Consider the following 21493-nt stretch of genomic DNA (forward strand, 5'->3'; position numbering starts at 1 on the left):
CGACAATTACTAATACGTTTTTCTGATTTAAATCGATATATTTGATTAACTGGCATCATAGTGCTGAAAATATATCCAAATGTTCTTCTTCTATTTGCCGTTTGAAAATAAAGTATTGACCTCGCCACGGTAGCACAAAAGTGCCTAATGATGAAACTATAATATTAGATACCATTGGCAATACTATGCCATTTACCGTCAAGAAATTATAAATGATTTTATTTTAACGAAACGTTGTGCGGCCATCTTGGTTTAACCGGAAATTGAAAATATTATAATTTTGAGAAGAAATACTTTGTGAGTGTCCTGGGTATTTTATTATTGATTTGCTCATCAGTGATGCCAATCAGATGATACAGGGTGTACAGACACACATACGAGTATTTTATGAGATTTATTCTGAAAATTGTCCATTACACAGAAAATAATTTATTGACGTTGAAAACGTAATCAATTAAAAAAACTGATACAATTAACTTTTTATTCAAATTATAAAGAAAATCAGTTATGAAATTCAATAGAAAATTTTTACATTTTTAATTAAAATAATTAATATTTTAATTAAATTACAAATATATCCAAATAAAACTATTGAAAAATTCGAAAAAAATAATTGTGTTTCGCGTCTAAAATCAAAAAAAAAAATTATAAAATTAATTGAAAGTGTCAAAGAAATCAATGAATGTTTTTTTCAAGAATTTGTTGAATCTGGATCAATAAATTTCGTGATTGAATTAGAAAAAAGTTTTTTTTTCTGTGTATGTTCAATCTGTACAACAAATTATAGTTTTCTACTGAATGAATGAAGTTTCATTCACGAAATCGAACTACACACAAAAAAATTTCACGAAAAATTTTCCAATTAAAATTTTAATTGAGTTTTAAAAAATATTCAATTAAAAATTTAATTGGTTCAACAAATTCTTTAATTGAAACAAAAATCAATCACAAAAATAATAGTATCAATTAATTTTTTAATTGGATCAATTAACTTTTTAAGTGACCTTCAATTAATTTTTTAATTGATACTATCATTTCTGTGATTGAAGACATTTCAATTAAAAATTAATTGGATCAATTAATTTCGTGATTGAATCAGAAAAATTTTTTTTTGTGTGTATGTATCGGCCATAAAATAAAACAAAATTGACATTTGGATAAAATATAGATATGAGAGAGAATAAAAATACAAGAGCGCGAAACTGTGAAGCGAAAATGCGTCAGTAGGTGGCAGTCATGAGGAAAATTTCTCTAAAATCATGCAGTTTTTGTCGGCGCTTCTCTCAAATATCATACAGTTTACGTAAAGAAAATAGGAATTAAAACCTACTTTGTAGTAACAAATGTTCTTTTTTATGAATGTTTTCATTCCATTAAATTTTTTGGCAGACAATTTGAAATTATAACTTCCGATGACTTTATAAACAATTTATAGCGGCGCTTCGACCGCAACGTCGGTAATACCAAAGCTGCTGGCATTGTGCGACATCTATACGATTAACATTTTTTTGTTTTTGTAGAAGAGAAATGTTCGTCCTCTTGTGTTTTCATTCTCTCTGTATTAGATATCTGCTTCAGCGATGCCACCTTGTTATAACATCATGGATAAGCTCAGAAAATGCATTCATGTGTATTCGAACATTAAAATGTTTTGAATTCGTTGCGTGCAATACATTAATCTCTTTTCTGGGAAACGAAATTTTAAACCAACGAAGTTTTCTTTTGTTGTTAACCGAAATAAACCTAATAATAAAAAACATTTATTTTTCTTCTGTTTTTACTTGTAGTAACAGCATGTAGAACAAAAATTGTCATTTTGAAAACCTACCTCAATTACTTCAAGAGCTATATGAGTTTGTTCTGAAAACTTGATTCTTGAATTATGACCAAATGGCCTTACGAAAATAAGCGCTATTTGGCCTATAATATCTTTCAAAGTATGAGAAAAAATACAAAAAAGAACCCGTAAAAGTATCAGCTATAGGTTTTGTATAAATGTCCATTTACTAGAAATAAAAAAAATTGTCTCAAATTTTCGTATTTTTCGTTTATTGTTAAAGAAGTTTATAAAAATGTATTTTAGACCTCACCAATATGGACAATATTTATGGCTTATGTAGATTAAAGCCTCTCCTTTAAAATAACATCGAGAAATAAATCGAAACTAAGTGGGAAAGTAGAATTTGGTGTCTTTTTCGAATGTCCCTCTAAGTGGACATCGGTAGTGAAAGGGTTAAAGTTGTTCCTTTAGGTGAGTATTAAGTTCGAGTTTTTTCACTAAAGTGAAAACTAAATCAGTAAAAAAAGGAATAAAATTATACATATTTGTTGCAGATTTTATTATAACTTGATGGGGAATAGCCCAAAGCAAGTTTTCACAAAGTTTGTATTCCTTAAAAAGTATTATTAAAGAAAAGTAATCGTGAAAAAATTGCGATTTTAGCGGCTAAACTCGAACTTAATACTCACCTTTTAGGATAAACAAGGTTTTTGTAACATCGCATACTATAAATACGATTTATTTGCTTTTAGAGAAACAACTATACCAATAAAGGAAAGCTACGTTGATCTGCAATAGTCGTAATTTTTGTGTGTATATGTTTTACAATTTGTTACAATTTTCCACATTTTACACTAGTCCATTAAATACATATATTTTTTTCTTATTTTTATAATTTTAAGAAATTTATTTTGTTATTGTAATTATATTTATATTTCAAAATAATTGCTGCTGCTGTTGCCATATTTAACATTTAGTTGATACAAATCTTATGGGACCTTTACACCAATATATTTTCAACTAGAAAAATTTCCAATAACTAAAATTAATTTGTCTATTTGATTGTGGGGACTCTATTCAATTTCATTTTCCAAATACACAGAAATAATTTATCAAAGAATATAAGGTGTGTACGTGTGCATGTTTACAAAAGCATATCAAAAATTTCTTTACCCAAGAACAACATAACCATTTAGGTACTCCTAAGGGCCAAACAACCAACAAATCAAAAAAACAACACGAATATGGTTTCTTTATGGCTACCCTTAAAACTATAAAAGTTTAGTTATTTCATGACAGACAAAAAAAATACAACAACAGCAGCAACAAAAAAGAAGCAATCTAGAAAAAAATATATACTATTAAAAATAAAAACGATATGTACGTATAGGAAAACTCTTATATATAAAAAGAAAAGAATCGAACTTCAGCAATAACCCCACTGAGAAATCAACAATAAAATTTTACAACCACAAAAATACCCTAACACATTACACACATCTAAATAAATATACATACTAATACAAAACTTGCATATACTATATAAATCACTCAGACATATAAGAACAATTTGCATAACGTTTATATCTGAATATAAGCAATAGTAGGTCTCATATTTTGTTTTGAACTTTTGAATTAAATAAAAAATGGAAGAAAAACTAAAACAAAAAATTCAAATACGAACAATTCATAACAAATTTACATAACCTATCTTTATATAAAATATAAATATTTTCAAATCATATTTATCTAGGAAAATCAAAAACTCCAAGAAACCACAAACAACAAGAAAGACGAAAAACTTAGCCTGTACTTAGACTATTTATATACTTCAAAATTCATGCATATACATGAAACAGCAAAGAACGAGTAATAATCAATTACAATTTACCAACCAAATAAAACAAAATCTTTCCAACAAACAAATTATATTTAAATTCTAACGAAAACTATATATCAATGTGCAATTTAAATTGTTTACCTTGAAGATGAAAACATTTATAAGAAGAAAAAAAAAACATAATAAAACAATAACTTGAACACTTGCCACCATATATCCTTTAACACATAGGTACCAAACATATTTACACGTCCACGCTCATTCTACTCGAATGACAATGTCGTTGATTTCAACTCCAAAATATTTTGAAAATAATAAAAAAAACATCCATTACTACATACATATTTATGTAGATAGGTTTAAATGTATATGTGCATACATATGTATGTATTTATGTTTGTATATAAAATTAAAAAACATCTTAACATCTCATTTGCAACAACATACAATCAAAATAGAAGAAATCATAGTTTTGAATAGAAGGTGGTTCCAAATGTCTCCAAATATTTTCGTATAATAATGATGTGGCAAAATTTTGGATGTTATAATATCGGCTAGTTAGTTATTCCATATCCAAATTACACAATATGGTTACACTGCCAACAGCTGTTTAGATGCTAAGCATTGTGGAAGATGAATTTTAGCAACGTCAAAAACAGCCGATTTTGTCCTTATATCCAAGACAAACGAATGCCATGGTTACGATTATGATAAATGGACGGTTAAAGTTTTTTTTTTTTTTTAATATTTTTAATTGAATCATTTTCAATATTTTGCTGGTAGAATAAGGCAGGTAGTGTCAATGCTACAAAAATAAACGTTGTTTTTAAACGTCAACATAAGCTTCCTAATAAATTGTAATTGTTTTGATGGCATTTATTAAAAAATGTTCCGAATCAATGTGGAAGCAATGCCACAATACTCTACTTTAAAAATATTTATGCTGATTTCTTTTAGAAAATTTTAAACGAAGGCAATTAATATTTGGTAAACTTTTCCAAAAAATAAAGAATATTGACAAAGATAATTGAGTATAACAAGATTAAGCATTGTGCTCTTATAAAGAGAAAACAAATGTCAAGGTGTAGAGGGCTATGAGAAAAAAATTGTTTTATTTGTCAATTTTTTCCAAAGCAGCTCTGCCCAGGAATAAATTTAAACGGCAATATTCACATAAAACCATAATGAATATTCGCTTTAATATACACATACGTTTTATTTTAATTTTCTACAATCGTTTTGGTATTGCTTTTGTGGGATTTTATTCAGAAATTTATGAAAAACTCAAATGTACACAACACAGTACATTTGAGAGTCACGTCGACGCAAACTTCATGATATTTTGTTGGCAGAGTCCTCTGGTGCTTCAGTTTTGCTATGACAAGACTGCATCTTCTTCTCAATTATCTTTGATATTGATGTGTCAAGTGATGCCACAGTTTTGTATACATTTCCTCTATAGCTGTTACAGGATCATATATAAATGCATAAATCTAATGTACGATTAGAGTTGCCCCTTAAAGGCAAAAAGAAGATTATAATAGCTTGATTTATTAGAATTTTTTGTATCAGGATACAAATTTCTAATAAAACAAGCTGCAATGAGCTCTAATCGAAATGTGTTTGGATATTGAGGTATTTGAATGTTGTTCTTGCAATAATGGCAGTGCTTTTAGAAGTTGCATCATAAGTGGAACGACTGAAAGTTGTTTTTATATTGATTAAAAAAAAACGATTAAATAAACTATTTATTCCATTAAATCAATAAAAAGAAATTAATCCAAACCATGAATAATAAGAAAATGTTAAGAATTTCTATTGAAGAACTAAATTGAGGAAATTAGAGTTACCCCATAAAGGCAAAAAGAAGATTATAATAGCTTGATTTATTAGAATTTTTTTATCAGGATACAAATTTCTAACAAAACAATATGCAAGGAGCTCTAATCGAAATGTGTTTGGATATTGAGGTATTTGAATGTTGTTCTTGCAATAATGGCAGTGCTTTTATAAGTTGCATCATACGTGGAACGACTGAAAGTTTTTTATATTGATTTAAAGAAACGATTAAATATACTATTTATTCCATTAAATCAATAAAAAGAAATTAATCCAAACTATGAAAATTTTAAGAATTTCTTTTGAAGAACTAAATTGAGGGAATTTAATTGCAGCTGATTTTTTAAATTATATTGAGTACTTGACAAGTCATTACACATCCAGATGCTTTTGAAAAAATTATCTAATGTCAATGATGTCAATCATTAGCAGTGCCATAGAATGAAGCCAATTATTTGACGGCAGCTTAATCTGAGCCGTCAAAAATATGTCTACTCGGTGTCGGTCAATTATCCATAAAAATAGATATACAATGCTAGCTTTACCTCCTGGCAACGTTGCTACAACTTCTTTCATTCCGTTTATTCGCATGTCTGTAGTTGGTCAAAAATTAAACAATTGTCTTTTATATTATACGAAATGTTAACGGGGCATGTGGCAACATTTTCGCTTAGGGGAATATAAGCATAATGGGTCGTTTACACATCATGCTGAAAATTGTATTTGATATCTATAAAATGACAATTTTATGTTTACCAAAAGCTTTTCAATATATAAAATATATATTTATCTAGCCTTACACAAAATTGTTTTTTTTCTGATATTTCATCAATGACTCAAGTCAAGTCTTATACAGCGGGAAAAACTAAAGTTAGGTTCTTAATATTTCAAAGTTTCTCCAATTGTTGAGTTGAGTCAATACAAAATTTCTCTAAGCAAAAGGAAATGCTGCCCCATTTGGAAAAATAGTGAATTGAATATCGAAACCTATCCATAATAAAGGCGATTAAATTCATTGTTAATCATTCAAATAAAGCAAAACAATATAAACACTAAATACAAATAAATAACAAAAAAGTATATATATATATATGGTTAAATAATTTATTATTACGATTTAAGAGCAAAAATTCTTATATATTTTTCTCTTTCCCTAGTCAAGAAAAAAAAAAGGAAAATTAAAAAAATTTACAACTATTAACAGCAAGAAATACAAAACCCAAGTACTAGTTATTTATTGAATTAAAAGTTAAGTGTTAGTATTATAATAAAAAAAAAAAATAAAATAAAATATGTAATAATAAAAATTGTGAAAAATAAGTAACAAAAGAAATATATTAAAAACAAAAAAACATACAATTAACAATTTATATTAATTACATTAGTATTTCCTTTTTTATTTGGATTGATTAAATGCAGTTAATTGGTCTAATACAAACCGTAAAGAAAAACGAAACTAATAACAAAATTAATTTCAACAAAATATTCAATTGATAACAGTAACAAATAAAAATCATTAAATAAAAAACAAACAAGAAAAACAATTTAGATTGTTATTTTATTCATGTCGGGAATACCTAATCGTCTGCGAAAAACTCATTTTTATGCCGTTTACCATGGATTATTGGCGGTGGGAAACTTTGAGCAATAAATGACAACTTTTTGTTGTAGAACGTTCCCACAAGAATTTGCGAATGTTATTCATACAAATTCTTCGTTTCAAATCTACGCTCTGTATTTGCCCGAATGTTTACCCAGTCCAATGGTTTTTTGTCACCAAGTTTCATATAAAATAGACACACCAAAAGAATTTTATTTAACAGTTTTTTCATTACTTCTTCTTTTTTTTGTCAACAGGAATGTACTTTATCCGTATGGAACCGCACTGCCTCTGATTATTTCACTACGACTCGTATCCGTGATACACTCCGGAGGATATTAAATTTACCTGCTTCTGTGCCAATGGAGTATAAGATACACTGTGATAGCCTTAAATATATAGCAATGTAAGTATACATATGTAATTAATATCTGCACTCAAAAAAAAAGTGAACTCTCTATTTCACTAAAGCCAATTTAACTTTATTTTAGTTCATGGAATTATTATGTTTGAAGAAAGTTTCCTCTACTCTAATAATTTTTTGTGTACGTTAGTTAAATTAACTAAAACCGAGGAAAAAATTGTACACAAATGAAGGATAAAGATTAACTAAATTCGTGTCTTCCACAAAATAGTTCAATATTTCTTTAAATTTGTAAATTTTACCACAAATGCGTTCATCATGAACTTCGTATGTCACTAAAGACATTCTTGCAATTTTGAACTCCAATTTTTTCCTTCAAACTACAAAATTTTCTTTAACAAGAAAATTATGTCTAATAAATTTTCTTAAATTTGTCGGAAAATATTTACTTATTTTTATGACATCGGCGTGATGCCAGCGTTTGTTATACTGTTTAGTTAAAATTTTCTCAAAATATTCAAAATTTTCTAAAATTAACCGATATTTTTCTTCCTGGTGGGTTCACTGTTTTTTCAGTGTGGTATTCTGGCGATTTGCAATATTTGCTATTCAAGAATGACGAGTCATGTTATCTCATAATACAGCAAATGCTGCTCTTGATGCAGTGTTACATCTTCTGTCATTTCTTTCTATCTTCATCTTATTTTATATGTAAACGTCAACTCTTTGATTGTTACCGTTTTCTTGTTTGACACAGTGGAGCTACTGTGGTGCATTGATTAGCATGCCCACCTTGCATACAAAGGGTCGTGGGATCAATCCCTGTTTCGAGCGAATACCAAACAGTTTTTCGTCGGGGGATTATCCCCTCTTAGTAAATCTGATAACATTTGGACTGAATAGTCTAAGTGAGCCTGAAATATCAGGCTGCCACTATACCTAACCTAATATCTAAAATAAAATCATGCTCACTTATTTTCTTGCGTTCTTATACCCTCCATCATAGGATGGTGTATACTAACTTTGGCATTCCGTTTATAATACATCGAAATATTGGCAATGAAATTTTTTTTTGGATTCAAAAATTGTGCAAAATCACATAAAGAGCAATGAATTTTACTTTTTCCTTTTCAGCATCCGCTGCATTAATTATTTAGATGTGATGTTTTTCAGTATTTCAGATTCCATAAAAAAAAAAAACTAGGAAAATAATAAAACAATCAATTTTTTCTTTACTTTTTTGGTTTGTGTCTAAATTTTATTGAATTTTTCTTGTCAGTCCAGAAACGGACCGATACACTTTTCAAAGAATTTTTATAGCCCAGACATTGCTAGGTGGGTGGAGTAGGAGTGCATTCAAAAAAGTATTTACGGGGTTTCGGCATATGCCCGTGCATATGCCGTTAAGGTGTTGTAAAATCACCTTGTCGTGCCTTTCCAAATATTGTTGCCGTTTATCACGCATTGCTCGGCTTAAACTCATCAATTGAGTTCGATACCCAGCTTCTGTGATCGTTTCACTCAGTTGGAGCGGCTCATAGTACACAGCACCCAGCTGGCCCCACCAGCAATTTTGTGAAAATTTTCTATAAGATATAACATTTTGTCAAAATTTACCGTACTAAATAAAATTTTGACAAAAAAAATTGTATGCAAAAAAAACTTCTATATGAAATACATTTTTGACAAAAATTTCGGGAAAAAACTTTAACGAATCTGTCTATAAGAAATAAAATTGTGACAGAATTTTCCATAAAAAAATAAAAAAATGTCATATTTAAAAAACGTCGACAAAATGTTATATAAAGGCCAGTATTAAGTTGGCATTATCGCGTTAAATTGACCATTTTTCGCTTTTCTTTCACATTTTCAATTTTTGCATTGGATCATTCCCCATCAAGTTATAATAAAATTTGCAAGATGAAGATATAATTTCATTCCATTTTTGCATATTTAGTTTTGATTTTAGCGGCTAAAGTCGAACAAATACCCACCTTAAGAAATGAAATTTTACTACTTATGAAAAATAAGAAATAAACTTTTGACAATTTAAAAAATTATATTTTGGATAATTTTTCCATAAGAAATAGAATTTTCATTAATAAATTCAATTTTATCAAGATCTTCGATAAAAAAAATAAGCATATTTTCGTTAACTTAGTCAACCATATCCTTCGATCTGAAAAAAAATTCGAAAAGAATTGAACTCTTTTAAAGAGTAGGGTCAGGGGAAGTCTGGAACAAAAACTGAAGTACTGATTAATCACTCCATTATTTCCACATACGGAACGGGATTCTTGCTTTTTCGTTTATATACAGAAATAGAGCGGTTATGCAGATGTAAAACGGACCGGCTTTACAAACGTCGGGTAGAGGGTGTCCCTTTCAACCAATTTTTTTTATACCCTCCACCATAGGATTGGGGGTATATTAACTTTGTCATTCCGTTTGTAACACATCGAAATATTGCTCTAAGACCCCATAAAGTATAAATATTCTGGGTCGTGGTGAAATTCGGAGTCGATCTGAGCATGTCCGTCTGTTGAAATCACGCTAACTTCCTAACGAAACAAGCTATCGACTTGAAACTTTGCACAAGTAGTTGTTATTGATGTAGGTCGAATGGTATTGCAAATGGGCTATATCGGTCCACTTTTACGTATAGCCCCCATATAAACGGACCCCCAAATTTGGCTTGCGAATCCTCTAAGAGAAGCAAATTTCATCCGATCCGGCTGAAATTTGGTATATGGTCTCTAACAACCATGCAAAAATTGGTCCACATCGGTCCGTAATTATATATAGCCCCCATATAAACCGATCCCCAGATTTGGCTTGCGGAGCCTCTAAGAGAAGCAAGTTTAATCCGATCCCGCTGAAATTTGGTACATGATGTTAGTATATGGTCTCTAACAACCATGCAAAAATTGGTCCACATCGGTCCATATTTATAAAGGGTGATTCTTTTGAGGTTAGGATTTTCATGCATTAGTATTTGACAGATCACGTGGGATTTCAGACATGGTGTCAAAGAGAAAGATGCTCAGTATGCTTTGACATTTCATCATGAATAGACTTACTAACGAGCAACGCTTGCAAATCATTGAATTTTATTACCAAAATCAGTGTTCGGTTCGAAATGTGTTTATCGACAAATTTTGTTCAGTGATGAGGCTCATTTCTGGTTGAATGGCTACGTAAATAAGCAAAATTGCCGCATTTGGAGTGAAGAGCAACCAGAAGCCGTTCAAGAACTGCCCATGCATCCCGAAAAATGCACTGTTTGGTGTGGTTTGTACGCTGGTGGAATCATTGGACCGTATTTTTTCAAAGATGCTGTTGGACGCAACGTTACGGTGAATGGCGATCGCTATCGTTCGATGCTAACAAACTTTTTGTTGCCAAAAATGGAAGAACTGAACTTGGTTGACATGTGGTTTCAACAAGATGGCGCTACATGCCACACAGCTCGCGATTCTATGGCCATTTTGAGGGAAAACTTCGGAGAACAATTCATCTCAAGAAATGGACCGGTAAGTTGGCCACCAAGATCATGCGATTTGACGCCTTTAGACTATTTTTTGTGGGGCTACGTCAAGTCTAAAGTCTACAGAAATAAGCCAGCAACTATTCCAGCTTTGGAAGACAACATTTCCGAAGAAATTCGGGCTATTCCGGCCGAAATGCTCGAAAAAGTTGCCCAAAATTGGACTTTCCGAATGGACCACCTAAGACGCAGCCGCGGTCAACATTTAAATGAAATTATCTTCAAAAAGTAAATGTCATGGACCAATCTAACGTTTCAAATAAAGAACCGATGAGATTTTGCAAATTTTATGCGTTTTTTTTTAAAAAAAGTTATCAAGCTCTTAACAAATCACCCTTTATATAGCCCCCATATAGACCGATCCCGCGATTTGGCTTGCGGAGCCTCTAAGAGAAGCAAATTTCATCCGATCCGGCTGAAATTTGGTACATGGTGTAAGTATATGTTCTCTAATGACCATGCAAAAATTGGCCAACATCGGTCCATAATTATGTATAGCCGCCATATAAACCAATTACCAGATTTGACCTCCGGAGCCTCCTGGAAGACCAAAATTCATCTGATTCAGTTCAATTTTGGAACGTGGTGTTAATATAGGGCCTCAAACACCCATGCAAAAATTGGTCGAAATCGGTCCATAATTATATATAGGCCCCATATAAACCGATCCCTAGATTTGACCTCCAGAGCCCCTTGGAAGAGCAAAATTCATCCGATTCGGTTGAAATTTGGTACGTGATGTTAGTATATTGTATCCAACAACCATGCAGGAATTGGTTCATATCAGTCCATAATTATATATAGCTCCCACATAAGCCGATCCCCAGATTTGACCTCCGGTGCCTTATGGAGAAGCAAAATTCATGCGATCTGGTTGAAATTCGGTACGTGGTGGTAGTATATGATATTTAACAACCATAACAAAAGTGGTCCATATCAGTCCATAATCATATATAGCCCCTATATAAACCGATTCCTAGATTTGGTTTAGAGCCTCTTGGAGGAACAAATTTCATCCGAGTCAGTTGAAATTTGGTACATTGTGCTAGTATATGGCCGTTAACAACCATGCCTAACTAGGTCCATATCGGTCTATAGTTATATATAGCCCTCAGATAAATCGATCCCCAATCACACAAAAATTGGTCCATATCAAGTTCATAATTGTATATAGCCCCCATATAAGCGACCCCCATATTTCAATTTTGGCTCTACGTGTCGTGCAAAAAGTCCACATCGATTCGTAATTATTTCTAGGCTTACCTATACATAACTTTTTTATCTAATATATACCACCTATGGACTCACAACCCAAGTAATTCGATTGTGGATGACATTCTTTCGTAGAAGTTTCTACGCAATCCATGGTGGAGGGTACATAAGATTAGGCCTGGCCGAACTTACGGCCGTATATACTTGTTTTTAATTGTTCTGTATTCAAATCGTTGGACAATCTTCCACATTTCCTGTGAATTTCAAGCGTGGTTTGTCAAGGGGAGGTATACTTCTCCTCAACATACCGTCCAATAAATCGAAAAAACTAAAAGTACTTAAAAATTGACCATATTAACATTTGTTAAAGTGTTGGACACGGAGAACATGCCTTTCCCAAACATATACCGGAAAATGAAGCACCCTCTACGTTGCCTGTCAACTTAACGTAAATTTAAGTTTTTTATTATGTACCGAGTTCCCTTTTATCGACAATACTTTACTTTCTATTTCAAAAAATCTCCTTAGCTCCTCCCCAACCAGATATCGTAAATTCCTGTGCCCTATATTCATTTCACAAACTACCCAACTTCACTATTCCCCTTCCCCAAGCAGACATCGAAAAATTATGTACCCTGAATAAATTTAATCGCCTTCTCCCAATTTCAAGTAAATCGGAGAAGGTTAGATTTTGCTCTATTTTTTGCAAATTCTCTGCAAATTCCAAAAAAATCCGTAAACTTTCCTTTCCTTGGGACAAAGAGAAGGTTCCCGTCCAAATACTCAAAAATCAAGTAACCATATTGATTACATAACCTTCCCCTACGGCCTTTGTAAATTTCAAGTAAACTTGAGAATTCTATTTTTTTTTTCAGTTTTAGAGGAGGTCTCCCTCGCCGTCCTAATATCGAAAAATGATATAGCGTATATTGTGTAGACCCAATTTTTATACAGAAGGGCAAGGGGAGGCCCCTCTTCCCTTCCGAATATCACAAAATCAGAGATCCATTATAATAATATAACCTACCCCACATCCTCTGTAAATTTCAAGTAAAGTTTAATTGTTTCACGGTATGTACTTGTGCCCTTTTATTTTTCTCCGACCAAATATTAAAAAATCATATACCTCATATAAATTTCATAATCTCCCCCAAATTCTCCGTAAAATTTCAGTAAGTCGACAAATTTTAGTTTTTTCAGAGTTAGCATAAAGGGCCCAAAATTGAGTCATCTCTCCCAGCCAGATCTATACAAAAGGCTGTGGAAAGGTTCATTCGCCCGAACCGAAACATGTACAGTCCAGGCGTGTATAGATTTGTATCTGGCGTTTTCTTTTCAATGGCTTTATTGACCATGTTCCTTAATCTATATCTGTCCATAAAGCTCGAAAAATAATTGTATAATTAGATATAATGCATTTGGACGTCAATTGCCTGTTTCGGTATCAGGCTAACATAAAAAATAAAACTTTAACAAAACTTTCTATAAGAAATAAAAAAAATTGACAGAATATTTTATAAAAAAAATTGCAGGATTTTTCTATAAGAAATAAAATGTTGACTGAAATTTGTTTTCTTATGAAAAATTAGAAAACATTTTTGATAATTTTTTAACAAAATTTCTATAAGAAATTAATTTTTCCGTAAAAAATTGTGTCAAAAGTTTATTACTTTTGACAAAACTTCAATAAAAAATGAAAATTTGGGAAAATTTTCCACAAGAAATAAAATTTTTACAAAATTTTTAACAAGAAATAAAATTTTTACAACATTTTCTAAAATAAATTTTGGAGAAAATTTCCATACGAAATAAATTTTTGACAAAATTTTCGGTGGAAAATAAAATTTTAACAAAACTTTCTATAAGAAATAAAATTTTGACAGAATATTTTGTAAAAAAAATTGGAGGATTTTTCTATACGAAATAAAATGTTGACTGAAATTTGTTTTCTTATGAAAAATAAGAAACCATTTTTGATAATTTATTGAAAGAAATGAAATTTTGACAAAATTATCTATACAATATATAACATAAAATAAAGTGTTCCATAATAAATTAATTTTTATCTAAATCTTCGATATAAATCTTCGATCTATAATATTTTGTCAAAATTTGCCATAATAAATAAAATTGTGACTAAAAATATTCAAAATAAAAGAAATTGTCAACATTTTTATATGAGATAAAAATTTTTTTACAATATTTTCGGTAAAAATATAATTTAAATAAAATTTTCTATAAGAAATAAAGTTTTGACCAAATTTTCATAGAAATAAAATTTTAACAAAATTGTCTATAAAAATATAATTTTGACAAAACTATAGAAATAAAATTTTGAAAAATTTTTCTATAATAAAAAAACAATTTGACAAATTTTTCTATAACGACAAAAATGTTTGACACAAAATGGCATTGGTATTTCAAGGACATGAAATCTTCGAAGATATTTTTTTCAGTGCATTAAATGCAATGACTTAGGAAGATCTTTATATGAATGTCATATATATGAATTTCATTGTATTACCCTTACCTTTTTATACCACCACCATAGAATGGGATGGAGGTATAATAATAAATTTGTCATTCCGTTTGTAACACATCGAAATATCGATTTCCGATTATATAAAGTAAAGGGTGATTTGTTAAGAGCTTGATAACTTTTTTTTTTTAAAAAACGCATAAAATTTGCAAAATCTCATCGGTTCTTTATTTGAAACGTTAGATTGGTCCATGACATTTACTTTTTGAAGATAATTTCATTTAAATGTTGACCGCGGCTGCGTCTTAGGTGGTCCATTCGGAAAGTCCAATTTTGGGCAACTTTTTCGAGCATTTCGGCCGGAATAGCCCGAATTTCTTCGGAAATGTTGTCTTCCAAAGCTGGAATAGTTGCTGGCTTATTTCTGTAGACTTTAGACTTGACGTAGCCCCACAAAAAATAGTCTAAAGGCGTCAAATCGCATGATCTTGGTGGCCAACTTACCGGTCCATTTCTTGAGATGAATTGTTCTCCGAAGTTTTCCCTCAAAATGGCCATAGAATCGCGAGCTGTGTGGCATGTAGCGCCATCTTGTTGAAACCACATGTCAACCAAGTTCAGTTCTTCCATTTTTGGCAACAAAAAGTTTGTTAGCATCGAACGATAGCGATCGCCATTCACCGTAACGTTGCGTCCAACAGCATCTTTAAAAAAATACGGTCCAATGATTCCACCAGCGTACAAACCACACCAAACAATGCATTTTTCGGGATGCATGGGCAGTTCTTGAACGGCTTCTGGTTGCTCTTCACTCCAAATGCGGCAATTTTGCTTATTTACGTAGCCATTCAACCAGAAATGAGCCTCATCGCTGAACAAAATTTGTCGATAAAAAAGCGGATTTTCTGCCAACTTTTCTAGGGCCCATTCACTGAAAATTCGACGTTGTGGCAGATCGTTCGGCTTCAGTTCTTGCACGAGCTGTATTTTATACGGTTTTACACCAAGATCTTTGCGTAAAATCTTCCATGTGGTCGAATAACACAAACCCAATTGCTGCGAACGGCGACGAATCGACATTTCACGGTCTTCAGCAACACTCTCAGAAACAGACGCAATATTCTCTTCTGTACGCACTGTACGCATTCGTGTGGTTGGTTTAATGTCCAATAAAGTAAACTGAGTGCGAAACTTGGTCACAATCGCATTAATTGTTTGCTCACTTGGTCGATTATGTAGACCATAAATCGGACGTAAAGCGCGAAACACATTTCGAACCGAACACTGATTTTGGTAATAAAATTCAATGATTTGCAAGCGTTGCTCGTTAGTAAGTCTATTCATGATGAAATGTCAAAGCATACTGAGCATCTTTCTCTTTGACACCATGTCTGAAATCCCACGTGATCTGTCAAATACTAATGCATGAAAATCCTAACCTCAAAAGAATCACCCTTTATATATATTCTTCATCAGGGAGAAATTCTAAGATGATATAACCATGTCCGTCTGTCTGTTGTAACCACGCTACAGCTTGCAATAATGGACATATCGTCCTGCAATTTGGCACAGACTCGTTTTTTGTTTGCAGGCAGGTCAAGTTCCGATTTCCCTGAAATTCGATAGCTAGAGGTATTTGAGAACCACAAATAGGTGTGCCAAAAATGGTGCCCAGCGGTCGATGTTTTGGTATAACCTCCATATAGACCGATCTCCCGATTTTACTTATTGGGCTTCTAGAAACCGTATTATCAATCCGATTTGCCTGAAATTTTATATCTAGCAGTATTTTAGTGCCACAAATACGTGTAGCGAAAATGGAGCGAAAATGGAGCGAAAATGGAGCGTATCCGTACATATTTTTCTATAGCCCCCATATAGACGGATCTCCCGGTTTTTACCGAAATAATGGTGAAATTTGAAATCTAGAGGTATTTGATGACCACAAATAGGTTTACCGAAAATAGGGTCTATCGATCCATGTAGACCAATCGGCCGATTTTACTTTTTGGGCTTCTAGAAACCATGGTTTTTATTAGAGGTGTGCACGTGATACGAAATTGTCGTGACTCACGCGTGAATCATGAGTCACGCTGATGGCAACGGCGTGAGTTGTGCGTGATTAACAAATCAAATGTCTTGCGTGAGTCACGAAAATAATTTCTTCGTGAGTAACGAATTTCGGAAAAATACGGTCACGAAAATAATCCCGCCCACGGGCAAAAAAACGCTTACGAGTTGAATTCGTTTAAAATTTTAGTGACACCTGGGATGTTAAAAGTTTAATAATGCTCTCGATTTTAATCGTGCTCATGTTTTCATACACGTCTCTAAGGTAAATTACTCATAAAATTATTCGTGAGTCACGACAATTTTCGTAAGTCACGATATTTTCGTGAGTCACGGTATTTTTCGTGAGTCATGGTATTTTCGTGCGTGAGTACAAATTTTCTTTTCGTGAGTGTGCGTGATCATGAAACCTACCAAACAATATCATGCGTGAGTAAGATTTTTCCGTCGTGAGTGTGCGTAAGCGTGAGTAAAATATTACTCACATGCACACCTCTTATCCAATTTGCCTGAAATTGGAAATCTAGAGGTTTTTTAGGTCATAAATAGGTGTTCTGGATATAACATATTGTGTTCGGTAGAGAATTTGATATATCCCTCTGAGATTCCTCTAAAACTCAAACAAAAACGGTTGTTATAAATCAAGAATATGATATAGTCTTCATAGGTAGAATCTTTAAATTTATCTTCGGGAAGCGTACTGGTTGAACTGGACTACTTAGTAGAATATCTATCATCAACCGTCGAACTGAACGGACGTGTGTTCTAATAGCGGAGTATTTCATCGTAATAAGTACTTATTACGAATTTCACGTGTGGTGGAAATAATAAACCACCATGCAGCGAAATTCAAAGTCATCCACTGGGTTGCTAACTTCAGGGCCCAGTGGACGGGTAACGACTGAAGTTATAAATTTGGGCAGCGACCAAGAGTCAGGCCCGATTAGTCGACCTGTAGACGGGTCGACTGGCTGTGACACTTTGGCAAGTCGAACCTTTTCTAAGGTGACGACATCAAAAGGAGGCAATCCCTCTCGAAAGAGATTCAAGGAACGAAGAAATGCTTTGTTTATCCTAAAGAAATTAGGATCAGTCGACCCAAGCACGTTGTCGGCTAAGCAAAGCGATTCCTTAAAATGGGCTCAAGGAATTCTTGAAGCTGGAAAAAGGGAACGATCACCGGATGCGCTGCCATCCTCTAAACGGGATCAAAGATCGTTTGCCTCAGTTGCAAAAGACAGCCTTGTGATGGCTATTATTAATAAAGGAGCATTGGACGGTATGATTCCAAGGCAAAAATGGGGGGAAATTGAGAACGCGATGTCTGGTGTCTACTCAGAGGTGCGAAAAAAGTTTCCCGGACCAAGTCCTCGACGGCAAGATGCTGGATGGTATCAAGGACGATAAAAGTTAATAGCTTTTGCGGACCAGAGGTCTATGGATTGCTTTAAAGCTGCATTGATGCTAATTGGTGAAGTTTGGGAAGGAGCCGCTTTGGAGTTAGTCGATAAAAAAGACATACCGGCTAAACCTAGAGCACATGCATGGATACCGGCAAACCCTCCTGATCCTGAGTCAATACTAGAGAGACTAAAAGAATGTAACCCAGATCTTCCAACCGCCGATTGGAAGGTTGGTCGTTTGGATGAGGTGGATGGACCAAGACGACATGCGGTGTTTATATTAAACATAGAGTCGCTGCCACATCTAGCCCAGACCCAAGGACGCGTAAGTTATGGCTTTCATGATATCCATATGAAGGTATACAAAAGCGATCAGCCAAAGGATTCCGAAACGGACAAGCCTCCGGTAGAGTCAGCAGTGAAAAAATCTCCTAGCGAAGCCGAAGGAGACATAAAACCTGCAGACTATGGCGAAAATCATATGCGGGAAGTTTCTACAGGCTCAAGCCTCACCAAAGCTGAACCGCGGATTGTTGCGAGAGTCACCGAGATCTGTAAAGAGGAAGCCTTTGATGACTCAATTGAAGCGGCTGATGTGACGGTGGTTGAAAATTTGGATGGTTCTACGGTTCCTCCAGATAAATCTTCACCATTGTAAGGCCGCTTGTGCTGCCTTAAAAGTTCTCCTGATGAAAGGAGACATAGATATAGTTCTTATTCAAGAACCATACATATATAAGAACAAGATCTGTGAATTAAGCACTCCGGGTTTCAAACTTTTGCATAATACCGGTAACGATATAAATCGAGCATGTATAATTGCTAAAAACGAACTAAACTTGTTTCTGCTTCCTTCATTGAGCAATGCAGACACTGTCGTAGCCAGTTTAGAGATATCCACATGCAAATATTGGGTATCTTCGGTCTACATGGGACATGATAGGGAGATGCCACCCTGTGCCGTTAAGACCTTAGTTGAGGAGTCACTAAAAACAAAGACAAAACTCATTATGGGATGCGATGCAAATGCACATCATAGTATTTGGGGAAGTAGTGATACTAATGCAAGGGAAGAGTCGCTAATAGAGTTTATTTTGCGCACTAACCTGGTAGTTTGTAATAAGGGAGATGCACCAACCTTTGTCACCAGGAACAGACAAGAGGTTTTGGACGTCACGTTGACCTCTCCGGAACTGAACGATAAGATATCTGAGTGGCAAGTTTTGAGGGAACATAGCTTCTCAGATCATCGCTACATCAGTTTCAGATTGGCTGTTCGTACTTCAAAGACCATATTTCCGCCAAATGTTAGGAAAGCTGATTGGAATACGTATAGGGAATCGTTCAATTTGATGATACCGGAAATGCCGGAGACAAATATGAGTACTGTGCAAGATATCGAACACGCAGTGGAGCGGATTACTAAGGCCTTCAACATTTCACTGAAAGCTGCTTGCCCTAGAGGAAAGCCAAGGGGAAAAAATCGGCCGCCATGGTGGACTACGGAGTTAAGTAATATGAGGAAATCCTGCAGGAAGCTCTTTAACAAAGCAAAGTCCACAAGAGCTCCGGAGGATTGGGACACTTACAAAATGAATCTGAGAGCATATAAACGAGAACTGAGAAGGTCTCAACAAAACTCTTGGGATGATTACTGTAGCAGTATTGAGAATACGTCAGAGGCTTCCAGACTACGGAAGGTACTAGCATCCACTAACACCGCCCCAGGTTTCATTAAAACATCGGAGGAAAATTGGACAACGTCCAGTGAGGAGACGTTGGAGGTACTTTTGGATACACACTTCCCTGGAAATCAAACGGTTGAATCACGTTCCGGCGGTGTAAGAGAGGCTCAGCGATCATTTCCTATCGAGGAAATTGTGTCGGAATCTAGAATAAAATGGGCTTTAAATAGCTTTGGACCATTCAAATCCCCCGGACCTGAGGGAATTACTCCGCGGAGTTACAGGCAGTGGCTGAAAGAATTATCCCCTGGTTGACGGTGATATATAAACGATGTGTAAACTTAGCATATATTCCAGAAAAGTGGAGGGAAACAAAAGTCGTCTTCATACCTAAAGCAGGAAAAGCCTCTCACTCGAGTGCGAAGGATTTCCGACCAATCAGCTTATCCTCATTCCTACTTAAGACCCTAGAGAGGATGATAGACATGTATCTTAGAACTAGCGTGGATTCAAGTTTGCTCTCGAAACGACAGCATGAATACTCGAAGGGCAGGTCGACTGAGACCGCATTGCATGAACTAGTCAGCTTTATTGAAAGCTCACTATCTGTCAAAGAATACACAATCGTGGCGTTTCTAGACATCGAAGGGGCGTTCAATAATGTCCATCCGAGCTCGATATTAAATGGACTGACAACTCTGAATGTTGATCCAGGTATACTTAGGCTGTTAGACGAACTTCTAAGGAAGAGACGCATTTCAGCCACATTAGGACAAGCAAACATACAAAGGTATGTGAACATAGGCACTCCTCAAGGAGGAGTTCTATCACCTCTTCTTTGGAATGTTGCTATAAACAACCTTCTGGTTTCCCTAGAAAAAGAAAGGATAAAAGTGGTGGCATACGCAGATGATGTGGCGCTAGCAGTCAGGGGAAAATTCCCATCCACAATCAGAGATATTATACAGAGAGCTCTCCGGATGACTGAGAAATGGGCGAAAGATAATGGTCTTGGTGTAAATCCAGCAAAGACAGAACTAGTCATGTACTGCAAAGATCGTAAAACTCCCACGGTTAGGCCCATTTCCTTAGGGGGTACTGAAATTCCCTTTGGTGAGTGTGCAAAATACCTTGGCGTTATTTTGGACCGGAAGCTGAATTTTAGGCTTAATATTGAAGAGAGGGCGAGAAAAGCCACGGTAGCTTTGTACTCGTGCAAAAAGGCAATAGGGAGAAAGTGGGGACTAAAACCAAAAATTGTGCATTGGCTATACACGGCAGTAGTTAGACCTATAATGCTATATGGTGTTGTAGTCTAGTGGCCGGCACTTCAGAAACTGACTTGTTTAGATAAAGTTCAGCGTATGGCGAGCTTATGTATCTCAGGCGCATTTAGTAAGACAGGAACAGACTCCCTTAATGTCATGCTACATCTATTGCCTTTAGACATTTTGGCCATACAGTCAGCTGCAACAACGGCTGTGCGGTTGCGCGAGCTATCGCTGTGGTCGGAAAAAATGTACGGTCATAGTTCGGTCCTCAAAGTAATGCCAGATGTGCCTAACGTAGTGGATTACACCCTGGCAAAACCACTTTTCGACAAAAAGTTTGAAACTCTAATTCCCAACAGTGAGGCGTGGTGTACACAGACCCCGGGGAATAAAAGATATATAG

At 34.2% G+C, this 21493-nt stretch overlaps 2 protein-coding genes across 2 annotated transcripts in view; both read left to right on the forward strand.

Annotated features, from left to right (window-relative positions):
• Syx1A (Syntaxin 1A) overlaps positions 1-7465 on the forward strand; it is a 259394-nt gene extending 251929 nt beyond the window's left edge. Inside the window, exon 3 of the mRNA XM_075291509.1 lies at positions 7317-7465. The gene's annotated coding sequence lies outside the window, so the exon portion shown is untranslated. The remainder of the gene's footprint in view (positions 1-7316) is intronic.
• The window catches only part of LOC142221722 (uncharacterized), a 293735-nt gene that overhangs the window by 270476 nt on the left and 1766 nt on the right, over positions 1-21493 (forward strand). Inside the window, exon 4 of the mRNA XM_075291508.1 lies at positions 7317-7465. Coding sequence (XP_075147623.1) covers positions 7317-7465 — 149 coding nt within the window. The remainder of the gene's footprint in view (positions 1-7316; positions 7466-21493) is intronic.

This window comes from Haematobia irritans, chromosome 1 (assembly GCF_050003625.1).
Source record: "Haematobia irritans isolate KBUSLIRL chromosome 1, ASM5000362v1, whole genome shotgun sequence".
NCBI lineage: Eukaryota > Metazoa > Arthropoda > Insecta > Diptera > Muscidae > Haematobia > Haematobia irritans.